The following is a 21,501-nucleotide window of genomic DNA, read 5'->3' on the forward strand; positions in this document are numbered from 1 at the left end:
AAAAAGAGCCCGCATCTCCAAGACAATCCTAAGTCAAAAGAACAAAGCTGGAGGCATCACGCTACCTGACTTCAAACTATACTACAAGGCTACAGTAACCAAAACAGCATGGTACTGGTACCAAAACAGAGATATAGACCAATGGAACAGAACAGAGTCCTCAGAAATAATACCACACATCTACAGCCATCTGATCTTTGACAAACCTGAGAGAAACAAGAAATGGGGAAAGGATTCCCTATTTAATAAATGGTGCTGGGAAAATTGGCTAGCCATAAGTAGAAAGCTGAAACTGGATCCTTTCCTTACTCCTTATACAAAAATTAATTCAAGATGGATTAGAGACTTAAATGTTAGACCTAACACCACAAAAACCCTAGAGGAAAACCTAGGTAGTACCATTCAAGACATAGGCATGGGCAAAGACTTCATGTCTAAAACACCAAAAGCAACGGCCGCAAAAGCCAAAATTGACAAATGGGATCTCATTAAACTAAAGAGCTTCTGCACAGCAAAAGAAACTACCATCAGAGTGAACAGGCAACCTACAGAATGGGAGAAAATTTTTGCAATCTACTCATCTGACAAAGGGCTAATATCCAGAACCTACAAAGAACTCAAACAAATTTACAAGAAAAAAACAAACAGCCCCATCAAAAAGTGGGCAAAGGATATGAACAGACATTTCTCAAAAGAAGACATTCATACAGCCAACAGACACATGAAAAAAATGCTCATCATCACTGGCCATCAGAGAAATGCAAATCAAAACCACAATGAGATACCATCTCACACCAGTTAGAATGGCGATCATTAAAAAGTCAGGAAACAACAGGTGCTGGAGAGGATGTGGAGAAATAGGAACACTTTTACACTGTTGGTGGGATTGTAAACTAGTTCAACCATTATGGAAAACAGTATGGCGATTCCTCAAGGATCTAGAACTAGATGTACCATATGACCCAGCCATCCGATTACTGGGGATATACCCAAAGGATTATAAATCATGCTGCTATAAAGACACATGCACACGTATGTTTATTGCGGCACTATTCACACTAGCAAAGACGTGGAATCAACCCAAATGTCCATCAGTGACAGACTGGATTAAGAAAATGTGGCACATATACACCATGGAATACTATGCAGCCATAAAAAAGGAGGAGTTTATGTCCTTTATAGGGACATGGATGCAGCTGGAAACCATCATTCTTAGCAAACTATCACAAGAACAGAAAACCAAACACCGCATGTTCTCACTCATAGGTGGGAACAGAACAATGAGATCACTTGGACTCGGGAAGGGGAACATCACACACCGGGGCCTATCATGGGGGGGCGGGGGAGGGGTTGGGATTGCATTGGGAGTTATACCTGATGTAAATGACGAGTTGATGAGTGCTGACGAGTTGATGGGTGCAGCACAGCAACATGGCACAAGTATACATATGTAACAAACCTGCACATTATGCACATGTACCCTAGAACTTAAAGTATAATAATAATAATAATAATAATAATAATAATAAAAGAAAAAAAAATTTGGTGTTCAACATATAATTTCCAACTATGTTCCTAAGGTAGTATAGAAGACCCAAGAATCTAATAAGTTTATGCAAGATGTTACAAAATGTAGTGAGTCTGCCTTTTTCATAATCCTAGTTTGTTATAAGAAAACTGACTAAAAAACAAGGAGGTAAAAGAAGAGAAGAGATGGGAGAAATAACCCAAAAGGCAAAAAATATTTTGCTAATAATATACACATATATATCTCCAAACTCAATTCACACTTAAGAATAGAATAATTGCAATAGAATATTTAATTTTGAAGATTTTTCAGAGTTTCATATAAATAAATTTTTTGAAATACTGCAAATTAATAAAAAATAAATTTTAAGCACTTTAAGTAGTTAATAACACAGAAGTTGACTTACCATAAATTTCTACACCTTGTGAAAAGTATTGTTTGTATCCTAAATCTTATCCACTAATGCAAAAGAAAAGGTGCATCTCATAGCCAACAGTGCTGATTTTTAACGAAGGATTTAAAAGGGTTGATTTAATTCCAAGATTTTATTCTTCAATTCTACCCCACCACCAAGAAAGTTAATGATATGACACAGTAAAAACCTTGGTTACTAAGGATGTTTTATCCAATGAAAGCTTCTTTCATTTCTAAGCCACTCAGAAAGAAAACTGACACTTGGAGAAAGTCATACCATCACAGAATACCCCAAAAGTTCACTGAGATATTGAAGCATTAAATATGAAACCCTTCTAAACAACCATAGGCACAGGATGAACACCCTCTAGCTTCTGTAGACAGCAGAATAAAAGAGTACAAAAAGCATCTACTTACGAGATTACTTTTCAGAGACATAAGAATATATTTTCAAAGGTACATATACAAAAGCCCACAATGAAGATAAATAATAAATATTTATACACTTAGAAGAAAGATATATCCAAAAACCTACCACAAAGATGAATAGTAAATATTTACATTCCAAGCCAAAAAAAATCACAGTCTAAAGAGAAACACTTGATGTTTTTATTTCTGAATACCGTAGCAAAATAATTATTACCATAATTTTAATCAAACTTAAAAGGAACACCTTATTACCTTGTTGATATAAGCTATTCACCTTTGAACAGGCAAAGGAGGGAAAAATCCTTGAGGCATTTTTATACTCTTACTTAACAATTATCTGATAATTACCCCATCATTATCTGCTGATGAAGGATTCCATTCTAAATTCTTAGCATTTTTGATGCTGCAGGCATGTTATTTCAAAAGTCTTACCTGGGAAGAGACTAAGAAGACTGACTGGAGATTTGTTGGTATCAATAGTAATTTTGTGGCTTGCAGTTTTTGAAGGCTGACCTGGTAGGCAAATTAACTTTAGGGGAAGTCTAAATTTACATTGGATAACTCGAGGAATGCCTGAAATAAAAGAGAGATATGTAGATTCATAGACTTGACAAACAATTTGGCAAAAAAAAAGTTGTACTACTAATAGTTTGAGCAGCAACATATCTTTGTTTGTTTGCTGCCTGCCTATTTTGTTTAACAAAGCTGAAATAACGGTAAATCATTATCATGATTCATATTTCATTACTATTTTCAAAAGGTACAAATCAAAAATAAAATTTTAAAAGAACCACAGACATGATCTCTGTCTTTAATAGCAGTATCGTATTTTTTAAATCATCACATTTGGATATTATATAAAACATTATAGTGACTTACATTCAATTACTGAACTAAGTCTTTAAGACCTTCAGAGTTCTAGCCCTAATCCAAGGCTATCAGCAAACATGAGCAAAGAATACGAAGTTTCTATCATATCTTTAAGACTCTATATTACCATATCTAAAAATTTCTCTATCAAAAACATTTTAAATCTTTAGCTTTTTTTACTTGATGAAGATTGAAATTATGAACAGGAAAGCAGGATTTGCTCTTCTGTTCTATTGAAATCCATGTCCATTTTACACATTAGTATGTAGAATATTACCTTTATATGAATTATACTTTTCTCAAGCCTTTTAACTTTACATATCACTTTAAGTGACATTTTGGAAGGCTTACATAGCCATTCAGTTGTCAAGTGATTTTAATACTCATACATGCATACCGAAATAGGTAACTGAATATATGGCAATGAAAGTTTCATATTAAAATTTATATAAAGCTTTACAAAATCATTTTCAATATTTTTACAGAAAATGAAATTGAAACCAAAGCAAATTAGGCTCTCTACTTATAAATCTAGAAAAGCAATACTAAAATCCTAGTTTTCTCTCCTTTTTTTCTAGAACTCTGTTTTTGACTGGTTAAGATGAAAGATAATATATAGAAGCCTATGTTGTGCCATAGTACTGTAGAAAAACTGAACACTCAAAATGTTCTAACTCTGCTTGATGAATCCACACATTAATTCCTTTATTTCTTTATAGAGGAGTCAGGGAGCCGCTTAAAAATAGCAACAGCAGAAGCAGTTAGTTTGGAGACATGATCCCAAAGCAGGATCCCTGGAATTAGCAATATATTTGGCTAAAGTCAACTGGAATTATATGTCTTACTCCACATCCAAGCTGAGAGTATACTTTTCAGTACTACTTGTTCACTAGGATAGTGAGAAATCACCAACAATGGCAAGCATATTGATATATGAGGTCAATTAAATACTTTTTCAGAGCATGTGGAGCATATTTGTCATTCTCTTCAATATAATCTATTATCCATCAAGTTTTACGTAGCTCATTTTTTGCTCATAACCAACAGATGTTAAATTCACTTCTCCTGGAATACTAGATGCAAATTATAACTGGTGTCTCTTAAGAAAAGTCCCAGGGTATTATTTCATGACATTCTGTGAGGTTTTTAGAGGCATGTGTATTTGTACTTTACAATGATGAAATGTGTTGACTCAAAATGTTATGGTAACATGATCTAAGATACTGCACAAAGCACAACTATCAATATCACCACAAAAAAATTGCAAAGAACTACTTTCTCCAACTTCAAGGAAATTTCCATATATTCTATATATCCTCAAATTATGGAAACACACCCACTGAGTATGTTTCCTCTACAATAAGTAAACGGTAGAGAAAATTTCAGATTGTATCAATTAATAGATACAGTCTGGAAAGAGCAAGGAAACTTAAACTTGTTTCCATCTCCTTCATTTCCAATGACTAGTAAAACAAAAACAAATGCTTCTTTTTCTGACACTTCCGTACATGCACAAAAAGAAACTATCTTCCATATACTTTCAACCAAATTCTGAGCTAATTGTTCAAACCAGAATTTGGCTGTGAATGTTCCTCTAAAACTATACCACTAAAACTGTAGCCACTACTTTACTTGGACCAGGTACTGACTGAATTCACAGTTAAAAAAAAAATTAAACATAATCAACAACACTGCCTGTAAGTGACTGAGCCTATATATTTGAAGATTATTACCCTAAATCTCCATGAACCCAGAGCTAAAGAAACTGGTAGTGCATATGTTTTCAGAAATCGAAACAAAAGGATTGCAAGCACTAATAAACCCAAGAAGGAAAATACATTATAACTCAATTTACAGTTCAGTTAGGTCAGTTAATGACAATATCACACACTAGGGCAATGGTTTGCAGTTGCTAAGATTTGTAGAACCCCTCCAGAATATCTTTTGTCTGCAGGAATTATAAGCCTGTTTCATAGGACATTTGGAAAACATTACTTTGAAAAATGATGACACTCATACTTAATAAAATGATTATGGTTATTTTTTAAATGATGGCAGCTTGAAAAGTTTTACCATTAGGGAGAAAAAAAGAGTTATGAAACCCTTAAAAAAAACTAGTCTACGGAAACCATCCCTTAGAAGAAAAATTAGAAAGTTACTATTTTATAACACTTACTATCAAATTAAAATCCAAGGATTTTACAATACAATCTCTAGTTTTTAGACATGGGGTTTATCAGAGGCACATTTCTACTGGGATTTACACCTTCTTAGGAAACCTGAAGTGTAAATTTGGCTACCAATTACTCTTCAGGCTGTAATTGTGTCTAAGAACCTGAAGCCAAAGACTAATAGAGGCATGTGTGGGTGTATGTGTTTGTAATAAAGAAGGAAAAGAACTACATGTATTTAGAGACTTTTCACAGTTGCTAGTAGAACAGCTTTCAACTTAGTTGAAAGAGACTAATTGTTCCTAACTTTGCCTACCATCAGCAATATTTTCTCTCTACAGTTGGCAAAGTAGTCTCCATATCTGGCTTATTGAATTCTCTGAGTGTTACTCTGAGAGAAAAGAAACTTTTGTCATTTATTTTACTCCAATATTGGCCTAGTCATTTATCAGACTGACTGTTCTGCAGTTCTTTTTACCAGATATAATCACCTCTCCTTCAAACACTTCCCTTTCTAACCTACTAGAGGAAATGGATAGTCGTAACTACTATCCAATTAATTTTGTGATTAATTGTGGTGCAATTAATCACAAAATTATTTAACATTCAGAAAGAATATTCTCATCAAAACCAGCTCTAACAGAATATTTTATTTCCAGGAAGAGACTTCTAATTACATCTGGCACACCCCAAAATCCCAGTATTACTGTCAAATTGGAAGCCAAAATGTGCTTTAAAGAAATAAAAGAAAAAAGAACATAAAAAAATATGTATATATGAATAAAATAACTATACCTATATATTACACAGCTATATAATGCCTTTAGAACGCTTTCCAGGGGCCTGCTAGAGTAATTTCATATTGAAAACAAGGAACCCCAAAGCAGTAGCAATGTCTGGTAGCCAGAACTTCCTTGATTCCTTCCTGTTATGTCTGGCTACGTACTGTGCTTCATCTGCAGTCATGTTTTACACTGCCCACATCATGTAACTTTAATGCAGAAATAATGGAGACTAACCCTTATGGGACAACATAAAACCTCGTTTGCCTCTCTTTTTCCACATATAAAAGCAGAACTGCTTATCTGCAATACAGCCCGAACAGATCGAGACAATAAAATGGATCAGTCTTTGAAATATGAAGCCTTGTGTGTAAGTAAGATCTAAGTGGCAACATATTATTTTCTTGCCTACTAGGTGCCATTGAATATTTCAACTCCACTCCCTAAAGCTTAATTATAATTTTAAAATATATCAAAGAGATTATTAAAACCAGCTTTCACTTTGTATTGAAACGCTGTAATTTCTATAAATTGTGGGGTTTTTTCCTCATAGTTTGGGCTGAATTTACAGTAAGAAGGAATAAATTTCTTTGAACAATAACCTTAACTGATTTTTTAAACTTAAAACTAATCATTTAAATAATAATATGATATTTTACAAAATTCAGTCCAAAATCTTAAAAGTTACATGCAATCTAGCTAATTAAAATGTAAATATTCATTATTATCAGGTTATTTGTTAATGACCCAAAGTCTAATTGGACAAGTATACTTTGTGTTATTAAGCTAATCATTTACTTCTATTAAAACACTTATCATATAAATACATATATATATATATATATATATATCTTCCAGATATCAAGATGACATATGCTATGCAACTCAGGTTGTTGGCATCACCCAAAATGCATGAGTAAATATTGCCACTATCTTTAAGTCATTTCATTATATTTATTTAATTATTACTAATTAATATTGCTATCTAAAATGTATCTTAAAATAACTTGTAAAGATAAGCTACCACATTAAGTCTATCTCTAAGAGGAAAAATAATCAGAGATACTTGTAGTGCCTGCTATGTACTCTGTTAGTATGCAATTCAAAGACGAGTGCTTGACCCCTGCCCTCAAAAAGCTCAAAACCTACAAGTAGAACCTAAGGAACAAACTTAATTAAGCTCATATTATGATCAGAATTATAGGAGAGTCAAGCAAAATATCTGGGGAAAACAAAGTGAGTAACAACACTGACCCAAGCAAGTTAGAGGGGGTCAGACCTTTGATAACATTCCCCTACAAATTCTAAACAAGACAAGGAATAGGCCCACAGAGCGAACACACGCACCATTCTTATCACAGAGAGGTGAATCTCTAGGAGCATGTAGAAAAATACAATTTAGAATTCAGTGACAAATACCCTTTTTTAAAACTCTTTCTTTCTTTTGAGTAAAATAACAGAGCATGCAGCTAAATAACCGGTGACTTGCAGAAATAAGTTGTCAACGACACCTTTAATATTTTTCAAAAAAGACATTCTTACTCCTAATTTCATTCTTTCTCATGACTCTGAAACAACTAATAATGACAAGTCTCTGTGGAAACATCTACTATGCTCTCCATAGCAGAATCAAGGCACTGTATCATCCTAAAGAAGTTTTTCTAGTTAAAAGAGCAGTCCATAAGAAGAGTTCATTCATGGTATAATACCAATTCAATTCATCAACCAAATTTCAGTTTTGAAATTCATTTTTTTCTAAATTATCTTTACACTTACCATCAGGATTTCGATCTATCCATCACAGGCAATGCAAAAAGGGGTACGGGAAAAAGAATGCAACAAATTATCTGTGGTAAAGTTACAACACAAATTTGACACATAACTGCTTAAAATACAAATTAAAATTTCAAGATTCTCACAGATGACTTAAATGACTCTCCAGTCAAACACAAGTCAATTCACAATTGAAGAGTATAACATAAATAAATGAAATCCGACAATATATTTGTTTATATTTCCATTCTCAGAAGTCTATGAGAATGTGTTATTCCAGTGTAAATGTGGAAAAAAAAAAAGTAAAGATATATGATCTAGCCAAACAGCAAAAAAGACTCAATAAAGGGAAAAATACATAATATTAATATTTCCAGTTAGTTTTTGAATTTATTTTCTTTTAACTTTCCCCTTTAAAGTCAATCCAGTTCCTCTTTTTTTTTTTTTTTTTTTGGAGACGGAGTCTGGCTCTGTCGCCCAGGCTGGAGTGCAGTGGCCGGATCTCAGCTCACTGCAAGCTCCGCCTCCCGGGTTTACGCCATTCTCCTGCCTCAGCCCCGCGAGTAGCTGGGACTACAGGCGCCCGCCACCTCGCCGGGCTAGTTTTTTGTATTTTTTAGTAGAGACGGGGTTTCACCGTGTTAGCCAGGATAGTCTCGATCTCCTGACCTAGTGATCCGCCCGTCTCGGCCTCCCAAAGTGCTGGGATTACAGGCTTGAGCCACTGCGCCCGGCCTCAGTTCCTCTTTTTTATAATAATTTAAGTAAATAATACTATTGATAATGTCTCTTTTTGCTTCTCTTGGCATTCTGCTGACTTTCTCAATGTTAATTTCTAATTCACTTTCAACCAATACCAATGACTAGTAATCTTTTAAATTCTGTCTTTTAAATTACAGAAAAGCATAATAGCCAAAAATGGCTATGCAGGGGAGGAGCCTGGCCTCATCAGCTCCTGTGTGGGAGCCCCGGTATTCAATTTGTGAGGTGGAAAGCCGCTTAAAAAATTCCACCCTCCTCACTCTTCACTGCGTCCACATGCCTAATTCTTCCTGGTCATGAAATAAGAACATAGATTTAGCTAAACTAAGGAGCAAAAATCCTGCATCAATACTAGCCTTTAGTTCAAATAAATGAAGTCTGACTAGATAACATTCTTCTATTAGGAATAAAAATGTATCAGATTTGCTATTAACTGAAAAGAGGGAACCAAACATTACATATGGAAATCAGCTAAATAGACTTGTCACGAACTACTCATAACACATAAAAGTAATGAAAACATATGATTTTACTTAACAATAGAAAATAACATTTTCTCATTTAATTATATTTCACAGTATGTTTTCTCATCTTAAATGTGTAAGCATTTTACTCATAACTCCAACAACTTAAAGGAATGATTAAGCCTGTATGCTTACCTGTTGGTCTGGAATAAGAAACAACAGCATTTCCTTCCAATTCTGATGGTGTATAACTTCTTTTCAGATAAACAGAAAAGCTTACTGTTCTAGTCAAATCTGGTGCTATAAGCAATATAAAAATAATATAAATTACATAAGTTGGGGCAATTGTTATTAACAACAGTTAAAATTTAATAAGCACTTACCACATGCCAGGTACTGTCATAAGCATTTTACATGAAGTAAGTCATTAAATCTTCACAACAAACCTGTGAGGTTGATACTATTATTATCCTCATTTTTTATGCATGAGAAAACTGGAATACAGAGAGATTAAGAAGCTTGCCTAAGACAGGGCACAGTGGCTCACGCCTGTAATCCCAACACTTTGGGAGGCCTAGGTGGGCGGATCACATGAGGCCAGAAGTTCGAGACCAGCCTAGCCAACATGACAAAACCGTATCTCTACTAAAAATACAAAAAAATTAGCTGGGCATGGTGATGCCTGGAAGGTGGAGTTCGCAGTGAACCGAGATTGCTCCATTGCACTCCAGTCCAGGCACCAGAGTGAGACTCTGTCTCAAAAACAGAAACAAAAACAAAAAAAGAAGCTTGCCTAAGGTAACACAGCTACTAGGAATTGACTCCAGAACAAGATACAAAGAAACTGGCATTCTACACCACTGCTGTTCTTTACTTCGAGGAACAGACAGAATGAACAAAGAAAACGGTACACAAAAGGGCAAGAGAATTTGGGAGGAAAATAGCAATTTATGATGGGTAGAACATAGACTGAAGGAGAAAATGGATGAGGGGGATTGAATGCTGTTACACAGTAGTCACTTAACAGATTGTGCATGCTCATCTGTGTTAACATATTTGGCCCCCAGCCTGTATTACAGAGCCATAAGAGATTTTTAACTGGAAAAAGTAAGTTACTCAGAATGTGTTTTAGAAAGACAAATTGGAAGTGTTGCACAAAATCAGAAATGCAAGCAAAAGTTAAATGGCTGGGTATCACCTATGAAGTTACTTCACTCAATCATTTCTTCATTCATTCTACAAAGATTTGTTGAATTCCTACTAATGGCAGGCACTCAGCTATGAGTTGGTTATATGGAGGCAAAGAAAGAAAGATATGTTCTTGACTTCATGAATAAGAGATAGAAGCCTTAGCAGAAAAGCTATAGTAAACAAAAAAAGAGAAAAGACTTGAAAGGTAATTCAGATTATGTTAACAGGACTAATGACAATTTGGATGTAAATGGTTGGGAGTAAGAGATTCCACACAAAGAACGCTTACTAAGTGTTGCCATTAATGACATGTCTACTATTTTAAGCATTATTATGAATACCTTTTATAGATTTACTTTTTAATTAAATCCTCAAAACAACCTTGTAAGACAAATATCATTACCCCCTTTTTGCAGATTAAAATAAATGAGGCTCCAAGTGATTACCAATGTAGTTTTTGCCTAAGGTTACACATCAAGTGAGTGTAACTCAAACTCAGGCCAAACTCCAAAGTCCACATTAGTTCTTCAAACATTACTGATTCAACAAATAGATCAATAAAGAAACACCAATAAATAAAGCCTTCTAAATTTTAGTATTTAAAAACAGACCAAGAGTGGTGGCTCACGCTTGTAATCTTAGTACTCTGGGAGGCCGAGATAGGCAGATTGCTTGAGCCCAGGAGTTCAAGACCAGCCTGGATAACATGGCGAAACCCCGTCTCTACTAAAAATACAAAAAATTAGCCAGGTGGTGTTTTCCTATAGTCCCAGCTATTCAGGAGGCTGAGGTGAGAGGATCACTTAAACTCAGGAAGTCAAGGTTGCAGTAAGCCATGATCGTGCCACTGCACTCCAGCCTGGGCCAATGAGAATGAGACCCTGTCTCAAAAATAAATAAATAAATCAAAAACAATTATAGGTACAACAAGTTCAGAAAAGCACCTAGAAATCTGTAATCCTAAAAGATTAATTTGTCCCAACAATCATTGATTGAATGTTCACACTGATGCTAAGATGCTATAAGCAAAACAACACAATCATTGATTATGGGATGATCCCAATCTCACCATTCAGACAAGAAATAATAGCCATTAAATGAACAAACTAGTATTTTTTTTTACATTCACACCATGGTAGACTTTCAGCCAAAACAAAAAACTTACTCATAAATTCAAAGGTGAACTGATCATAAGTCAATTCTAATGGTGGTTGCACGTAGACTGATAATTTGGCTTTTTGCAATATCACTCTATTCTGCAGCGTGACCTAAGGAAACAGAAACTGTGATCAATAGAAAATTACATTTTATTCAAAACTACTTAAAAATAGCTAGCAAATAATTAGAAAATATTACCTGAGGAAAAAATGAATAATCACAAAACATAATACAGTAAGTAATAGATTAAAATATTCTATCAAGTAGAAACTGTGCAAAAAAGTTAAACAGATTTTACTCAAAAGAATAAAGATTGGCAACATGTACATCCTCAGTTTTGAAGGAGATACAAACTAAAAACCACAATGAGATACTACTACATACCCAATAAAATGGCTATAACGAAAAGGACAGACAATAACACAGCAATGATGTGGAGAAACTGGAACCCTCATACATTGCCAGTGAAAATGTAAATTGGTACAGCTACTCTAAAAACAGTTTGGCAGTTTCTTCAAAGGTTAAACATAAATTTGACATATAACTTCACAATTCTATACCAAGGGAAATGAAAACATATGTCCACCCAAAATCTTATACACAAATGTTCACAGCAACAATATGCTAATAGCCAAAAAGCAGAAATAATCCAAATTCCCATCACAATGAATGAATAAACAAAATGTGATATATTCATACAATGAAATATTATTCAGCAATAAAAGAAATTAAATACATTCTGAATAATATTAATGATAAAAACCATTAGCAGTTTTTTATATTCATGGAACCATGATAACAAATGTAAGTGCATTATTTCATTTATATGCCACAACATGGGTGAACCTTGAAAACATGATGCTAAGTGAAAAAAATCTAGTCACAAAGAACCACATATTGTAGGATCCATTTATATGAAAAGTATAGAATAGGCAATCTATAGAGAAATAAAATAGATTAGGAGTTGCTTAGGGATGAGAGAGATGGGGAATGGAAGCTAACAGGTATGGCCTTTCCTTTAGGGGGCATAAAATGTTCTAAAATTAAATTGTGATAGTTGCAAAATTCTGTAAATATATTATACTAAAAATCATTGGATTGTAACTTTAAAGAAGTGAATAATATAGTATCTAACTTATATCTAAATAAAGCTATTTTAAAATGTTCTATCATGGTGACTCATACGTCATGAGAAAAAAATAAAATAAAATAAATAAATCACCATTCTATATGGTACCTTTTCTATACAGCAGTTCAGTCTAGTTACTAGACTTCGTTATATGAGACAGATACATACATTAACTAACATAATTCAAGGACCATTCTTATTGTTAAGAAAAGTAGTTTTGAAGTTTCTTTTCAATAAAAAGCAGGTATCACCTCTTCCTTGATTAAATATATATAATATTTTTATATACACAAGAATATACAATTGCCCCACAAAAATTATGTACATATAATTAGATTCAGTAAATGTATTAATTTTGAGTGATGTGAGTATTCTGCACAACTTAAAAATAAGTTAAAAACATAAAAATTTTGACTTGCAAAGGAAAATTCTTAAGACAACTATTGATGCAATTAAATATGATAAACACAATGAACAATGAATCCTCAATTTTTACTTCATAAATCCTGGGAATACATAGGGAATCATCATGCCACAAACTAAACTTCCTTGATGATGTCTGGCCATTGTAAACATAATACCTTTTTAGTAAAACCCTGATGGTTATTATGGCAAGAAGACACCATCCAAGTGCTACAAACAACTTTCTTTCAACTAGCTAGTCCATTAAACAAACAGCACATAATTTAAATATTCTACTATTACAATAATATAATACTAGTCTGCACATATATTTTAAAATAAAATTAATAATATTAATGATTAAAAAACAGCAGTTTTCTATATTCATGGAACCATGCTAACAAATTATTTATGTTCCATTATTTAATTTACTCTTTATAAAAATGTTTGACAAGTACCATCATAAACCATTTTACAAAAGACTGTGGCTCAGAGATGCTAAGTAATTTGCCCAAGGCCACTTTGATTGTAAGTGGAAGAACCACAATTTAACTGCTATCTGCCAGAATCCAGAGCTCATGCCTTTAACCAACTGTGGTTAAGACTCAAAATAACTCTGCAAATGAAAAAGTATCCCTATTTTACAGTTAAAAAATAGAGGTTCAGAGAAGGTAAATAACATGTGCAAAGCCATCAATCCAACTAGAGAGTTGAAAATAGTGACCAGGAAAGTCTCATGAGAGCTCAGTTTTAAGTAAAAATGAAAATTCCTTTAAGTAGTAATAACTCATTTGAAAAAAAGCGGTCTGACTTTTCCTGGCACAATGATGTCTACTTAGACAATAATCACAGAATTTTACATTGTAACAAGAAGGGTTTGCATTTGGTTTAGATGCACAATCATGATAGCTCTCATGCACATATTTATTGAACCCCAACAATGGGCTAGGCCCTGTCAAAATACAAATCAAGGAGTTAGGTAACGAAAACAATAACAGTAACAAAGAATAGTTGTGTTTGAGCCAAAAAAGAGTTAAAGACTTGGCTAGATTGTAAGTTTTACATTTTAACAGGAAAATAATTATAGAATATTAAGGAGAAAACATTGATACAAGAATTTTCCATGCTATTTTCTGCCTCTTATGAAATATAACCCTCAGGAAATATAATACAAAATTTTTATACTAGATATATAAATATGATGCCAAAGGCCAGGTATGAACAACCACTCTGCCTAGTTGCCTGGAATAGATGGTCACGCATTATGCACACATACTCAAGGTAGCCACATCTTCATTCACTTGGAACGCATGGAAAAATTTTCTCAATTAACAGGATTTATTATGATGGAAACTTGCATGGTTATATATCTTGGCTGCTGTTGTTATAAAAGGTCATAAGGAGAGATTTGTAGTAGAAATTTGTATAGAAACTGTCAGACAGGATCAGGAAGTCATTGTGTCCACTGTGTGAGTCCTGCCAATTTTCTGCAACCCTCGCCTGTTGCATTCTTTCTCTTACTTTTATAATGGCACTGAGAAAGACAGTTGTGACTTAAGTATCCTCAAATATAGGAAGTTCCACGAATGAAGGAGAATTTTCCAGTAATGTCATGCCATTATTTTAAAGTGGCTACTACACATGAAAGCTTAAGAACTGCATGGGAAGGAAAGGTATGTTTACTTATGGTGCTAACTCCTAGTTGGCTGGGGGTACAATTAGCATGAGCAATGTTTTCTAGTTAAGGCACAAGATCTCTTATCGCAATTAACAGTGCACTCCTAAATTATTACATGTATGTGTCTGAACGTTATCAGTGATAGATATAAAAGAGGTGTCCCTATACGAAAGTACAAATCATTCCTGGAACTCGACAGTTATTTCTTTTTCTTAAGTGTTTGATTTCTTGCCACTAATGCCTTTACAGATTCAGAAGTATTAATGAGATAGAGCCTTTGATTGGACTGGGGGAAAGGAGGTTGGGGAAAGACCACCCTTGTTTCCAGTGGCAAGAATCCAAAAAACTTAGCTTAAGAAACTGTTGTAAGATTCAGCTCCCTTCAAGTTCGACCAAAGATCTCCACATTTGGGCCACCCGCTGGTTCCAGTGTAAGCGAACACAATTGGTAAAGCTTGGTGCCCTGTCAAGCTCCTCCAAGGACAGCAACCCATAATCTAAGAAAATATAAAGCCCCATCCAAGTTTCGACTAAGTGAATTGCCAAAATCCACAACCTTTCCTTGCTTCCGAGGTCTGGGCAGTGATAAATATTTTCAGCTTAATAATGTGCTGAATGATTACCATATTTTAATCTAAATGCTTTAAGAAGGTTCTACATTTAAGTTCTAGTTCTAAATTTCTACAATGACAGGACTAAAAATCTTAACCAAAACCACATCCTTAATATTCTATTTTCCAGGACTATCAATTTGTTACAACTCTAACTTTGTGGCATCTTCATTTAATATTTTCTTGCTGCAAATACATCCACTTAAAGTTATGGCAGAGAGATGGCTGGAAATTCTTTTCAAACACACACATAATCATAGGTAGAAGAAAGATATTAGCATCCCCGTGCTTCTCCAATATCAATTCACAGTATATTATATATGATGCTACTTGATTGGTCTATTATGAATGGTGATGACACAATTCCTTTAGCAGATTTAAAATGTTAACTTTATTTCCAACGAAAAAAGCCTGAATCATGCTACACATTTAAATAATGGTGCGAGTACCTCATAATAATTATTTATATTATATACATATTGCTATAAATGCAATGATCAGTTTTATATTTGCAAGTAACAGTAAAGGTTTTCTATTCACTACTCAAGGCTGGGGGAAAATCTACAAATGCCAAGTGTTTATTTTACATTTCTGTAAGCTACTTACAAGTTATCAACAGTGACAGGTGAGATTAAATGAATCATATTGTTTGCACATTACAGTCTAAAATCTGGTACAATACCTTCACTGTGACAGAAGGGACAAGGTCAGTTCCCACCTCAACATCAGTTGCTTGCTGTAAACACAGAATTGAGAAGGCAAGAAAGAATGATTTCAATATTACACAGCAGTGAGTGAACACAAAGGGTGCAATGTATATTTCCTGCTATCAAAATAGGGAACTATAAAGGATGTATTACTCTAAAGACAGACTAAAAGAGACAATCTGGCTTTTTTGATGCCTTCGTCCAGAAAGTCATAAGCTAATATTTAAAAACTCATCCCCTAAAAGGGAAAGAAAAGGTCACATATTTTATCAAACCACTCGATTCCCAAATTTACTTAAATATTGAAAGTATTAATTCTATTAACTTGTTATTTACATTGCATAGAAGAAGACCTCCCTTTATGTCCCAGAAAAATATTATGCCATTCTTTCAGGTCCCTGTATTTTCACCCTGCGTAAGGTATGTATCATTCTGATTAATAACATGTATCTAAGACATGCAACTAATGATATAAAGATTGAGTGGCCTTATACCGATAAAATAAAAGTGGGCCATGCACAGTGGCTCATGCCTGTAATCCTAGCACTTTGGGAGGCTGAAGTGTGTGGATCACCTGAGGTCAGGATTTCAAGACCAGCCTGGCCAACATGATGAAACCCCGTCTCTACTAAAAGTACAAAAATTAGCTTGGCATGGTGGCACGCACCTGTAATCCCAGCTACTCGGGAGGGTGAGACAGGAGAATCGCTTGAACCCAGGAGGCAGAGGTTGCAGTGAGCCAAGATCGTGCCACTTCACTCCAGCCTGGGCACAGAGCGAGACTCTGTCTCAAAAAAAAAGGGGAGGGGGAAGGGGAGGGGGAAGGGGAGGAGAGGGAAGGGGACCTTTTTTTTTAACCAGTGCATATCATAAACTAATTCAACAGGCATTCTTTGAGCATCAGCTTGCGTTACCTGCTCCCTCCCCTTAAATAATACATAGTATAATACATAAAACACTTCCCTTATCACTTATAACTAATTTTTTAAAGCGATACATTGGTAGGGGAAAATGCTCTATGATAGAATAATACTAAAGGGTATTAGTATTTTTCTAATAATAAACATATTTTCTAATAATATCCATATGAATTCTTGGGACCAATAAAAATTATGTCTCTATCCAACCAATGAATATGATCCATTGTACTTTTTTACTTGAAGTATTTTTAACTAGGAAAAACTAAGCCACTTCCAAGCAATGGGGATCCTATGATGTAATGGGCATGGGTAGAATTCAAAATTGAGAGATCCATGTTCTACTTATGGCTCCACAGGAAACCATATTTAAACTATGATCCAGCTTCTCAATCAGGAAGATAGGATACCAGTGCTTATCTCCTCTAAGAAAGACTCCATTCTAATATAAAGTATATTATTTTTTTTGAGATGTGTGTTTTCATAATAACGATTCAAAGTAAACTATTAATCTAGGCTTTGTGCTCTAATAATATCTAAAATCCAGGAAATATTTTACATTTAGCTATCCACAGATCTAGAAAAGAAATCAACATCTCCTGTTTCCTGCTCATTTCAATCCATGACTAAACACCTAGACACTTCAAGGACAGCAGTCCTTTGGGAACATAAAACTATAGCAAGAAAGAAATGGCTATAAGAAGACGTCATGGCACCAAAGCCACATAAATTATAGGGCTAATGTTTTCCAATGAGATGAATATGATACTCTCAAGAAATCTCTTAAGAAAGAAAAAATAGTAACACAGGGAAAATGAAGCTGGAAAGAGACACCTACTTAACAGGAAATAGCATTCAGGGTTACCAATAGGGAAATATACATTATAACATAGTGCTACTACATAAGGCATTTTCCTACAAAGACTAAAAGTTCCTAAAAAACAGAAAGGGAATTCCTCATTCCAAACAGCCTATGTTGAAGAGAACCTATAAAAACTTATATAAGTTGCCCAAAGGAAAAAAAAAAAGGTCATTTCCACAGCAAGAAAATACGTGTACATTTGTCAGCTAACTAAGCAGAAATGTTCCACTTAGACTACACCCTTCAGGTAGAATGAAAAATGGTGTGTGCTGAATGGCCAATGTTTAAAACAGTGCCTCTACTATGTGACTCAGCTGAGTGAATGTTTCTTTCATATATAGTCCTACTTTTTTGTGTACCCAATTTACTATACTATCCAATGTTAATGCGATTTTTATCACAAATTGGATTGGTTGTTTATACTAAAATTAATCTTTTGACACTCATGATATGTTTTAAAGTATGCTCTGATACCTAAATAATGAAGACACTTTCCAAGCAGAATTATATGATATAAACTCCAAATACGGTAAAATGAGTGAATTCAACCACTTTCCTAAATTGATCATCTGTTGGTAGAAACACAGATAAACTGCAGTCAGTGAGACATAATCAATCACATCCTAACAAGTGCTTATAGAAAACTAAGTGAGGAGATGAAGTAATATAATCAAGAATAGTCCTCCTTTCATCCTTTCTGTTTCTCAGTTGTATTAATTCACTCATTCATAGAGCAAATGTATATTGAGCACTCATTATTTGGCAAGCACTAAGGATACAGTAGTGAACAAGACAACTCATGGACATAGATGGTTGTGATAATGATAATGATTATGATGATCTTGATGATTATTATAACATTGAAAGAAGTAAAATGTAATTCAACAAAGTAGATTCTATTATTTATTCCCATTTTGCAGATGAGAAAATTGAGACTAAGAAAATTAAGTACCTTGTCTTGTGTCACACAGATAGAAATAGGGGGAAAAGTAAGTATTGGACCCACTGTATACTCTTAAGCTACCCCACCACCACCACCACCATAATGTATTGAAGACTAGAAATCATCAAACCTTGAGCTAGGCCACTCACAAACCTTATCTCATTGAATCTCCAACAAAAATCTGGTAGTAGGGTCAGTATTATTCAGCTACATTAGTATTATGTCAATGCTATGGTACTATGAAAGTTTGAAAAAAAATTTTTTAAGTAGGATTCAGACTAGGGCAAGAAGCCCTTCTACTGCTCTCTCTTCCCCCACAACTCCACTTCTTTTTAAAACAGAAATCCTGCCCAAATCCCTACTGATGTTTTTATCTAGAAAGTAACAAGGCCTACAATTTGTTATCCTCCCTGAAGTGTCTACTTGGAGGACCAAACTTTAAACCAACGCATTTTGGTCCTAATTCATCAGAGTTTACCACTATTATAAACCCCTTTAAAATCTGCAAGTACACCTACAGAAACTGAATCAAAGTTAGGAGAAACCACGACAGAAACGTTCAAGTCATCTTCTCTCTCAGTCATGGGCCAAACACCTGTGATTTAAAAAAAGAAAAAGTATTTAATCATAAAGTAAAACCTTCTGTATATAGTTTTTCTTTAAAGGTGTGTCTATACCACATATAAAAAACAACCCCATAAACATACTCACGAGTTGAAAAAACTAATGCATTACAGTATTAGAAGCTTGATGCTAATTCTTTCCCTCTAAAATATGGTAAACAATATTGTCTTTTTCTGAAGATATTAGCTAAGACGTGAGCCATTGACTGACCAGCATTAGGAATTTCAATGCCCTCTCTTTAACTACAAGTGGAAGCCCAAATCAGTACAGCCCTTTTGAAGGTAAGTTGGCTAGAACTATCAAAGTGTAAAATGTACATATCCTGTGACTTAATTCTACTCCCAAGAATGTATCTAATAACCATAACCATGCCCAAGGAGGTCTCTAATGTTAGTAGTTATTTTTTCAGAAATGAAAACAACCTAAATATCTATATATCTATTAACAGGCTAATTGTTAAATAAATCATGGTATATCTGTACTATGCAGTGTCCCAAAGTCATAAATAAGAGTGTTGTCCATCTTTACATGCTGATATTTTAAAAACTCCAAAATATGTCTACTAATTTTTAAAAAGCAAGATGCAGTACAATGTGTCTAAAATGCACATATTTGTGTCAAAGCAATTACATAAACATGAATATTTTCTAGAAGAATACACAAAAACTCTTGATAAGGATTGCCTTTAAGGAGTGGAACTAGGATCTTGGGTTGAACAAAGATTCACCTTTCATTATTTATCCTTCTAGTACTGAATTATTTTTACCATATATATGTTATTTTCATAATTTTAACATGTTATATTGCATAATGAGATACTTATTCATAGTATCAACAAAGATCTTAAACAAAAAAAATTTTTTAATTACATATGTATTTTTATATATATATACAATATATATCTCAAACTATTGGCTGCCTACTTAACATGCATTCTTCCCTCCTCCCTCTGTGTATTGGAGCCCTGATTTTGTTGAGCTATTCACCTTCATCTCAGAGAAAGTCACCCCTCCCAGGCTCCAGGGTCAAATCCAATCATGGTGATTTCCTTCCACTGACCATTTGTTGTTTTAGGCATGAACATGGGACTTAATCCTGGCAGATGGAAGGTAAGGGAAGTTGGGAGTGGAGAGAGCTGGCACATGTTTCTGGGAAAGCTATTCCTCCCTAATAAGAGGAGAGACTCGGGAGAAATAGCCTGATGATTCTTCCCTAGAAATCATATCTGCACATAACACCTAGAATTGCTGAGATCACCCTGTGACCCTGAGAGGAAACATCCCCCACACTCCGAGGATGGCTGACTGAAAATACGAATCAGCTGTCTCACAAAAAAAGGAACTGCCCACAACTGCTATCGGGCATTCCCACCAAACTGCACAATTTGGAATGGGAATTTCCATAACTTAATGAGAGTACAAATGGCTATTCATTGGCCATCCCAATAACCATTCTTCAATTCTTTTTTACTTAAAGCCCAACTTTATGCTAAGCAACAAAGTACTCAGCTAAGTCATGTAATTTCCCAGCCAGTTTTGCAGCTTGGAGTGGCCGGTGAGATGTAAGTAGGAGCTATTCAGGGTGTGGCTTCCAAGAAAGCTCCTTAAGGGGGCTGACTCAGCAACAGATGTGAGGGCAGGAGTTCCAAAAGCCATGCTGGACCAATATATGACCCCAAGATAGAAGGAATCAAGAGTCCCTGATGACTGTGGAACTGCCAAGCCAACCCTGGACTGCCCATCACTGGGCTTCTTTTGCAAGAGAAAGAAAGAAACCTCTATCTTACTTGGGTATCTAGTGACATGTAGCCAGACAGAATCCTAAATGAACAATGTCACAAAATACAAATGATGCTACTATTCAGTGGTATCATCAGCTTAGTTATCCCGGACATTTCAAATGGGGTGCAGACTTTCGTTTATATCCCCACGTCTTACTGCTATCTGTCCCTTTCTGAAGACACAGCTGTATGGACACCTATCTCAATGTTGCACCCAGTCCTTCATACTCACACCAGGCAGACAACATGATCAACTATCTAAATCATAAATAAAATTCTGTCTTTGAAAGTTCCTACCAGTAGATG

The 21,501-nt window shown here is 34.6% G+C and overlaps 1 protein-coding gene across 18 annotated transcripts in view; it reads right to left on the bottom strand.

Annotated features, from left to right (window-relative positions):
• Nucleotides 1-21,501, bottom strand: part of BBS9 (Bardet-Biedl syndrome 9) — a 783,674-nt gene that overhangs the window by 536,235 nt on the left and 225,938 nt on the right. For 12 of the 18 annotated variants that reach the window (XR_003118601.1, XM_025379701.1, XM_025379706.1 and 9 more), the window contains 6 exons: nt 19,310-19,386; nt 16,045-16,098; nt 11,550-11,652; nt 9,389-9,493; nt 7,971-7,985; nt 2,804-2,944 (listed from right to left, as the gene is read on the bottom strand). Coding sequence is in view for 17 of the 18 variants with exons in the window: in XM_025379701.1 (XP_025235486.1) it covers nt 2,804-2,944; nt 7,971-7,985; nt 9,389-9,493; nt 11,550-11,652; nt 16,045-16,098; nt 19,310-19,386 (495 nt within the window). In the remaining variant the exon portion in view is untranslated. The remainder of the gene's footprint in view (nt 1-2,803; nt 2,945-7,970; nt 7,986-9,388; nt 9,494-11,549; nt 11,653-16,044; nt 16,099-19,309; nt 19,387-21,501) is intronic. The other 6 variants (XM_025379716.1, XM_025379708.1, XM_025379715.1 and 3 more) reach the window with 3 other exon arrangements.

The sequence above is a fragment of the Theropithecus gelada genome, chromosome 3, assembly GCF_003255815.1.
Source record: "Theropithecus gelada isolate Dixy chromosome 3, Tgel_1.0, whole genome shotgun sequence".
NCBI classification, from domain to species: Eukaryota; Metazoa; Chordata; class Mammalia; order Primates; family Cercopithecidae; genus Theropithecus; species Theropithecus gelada.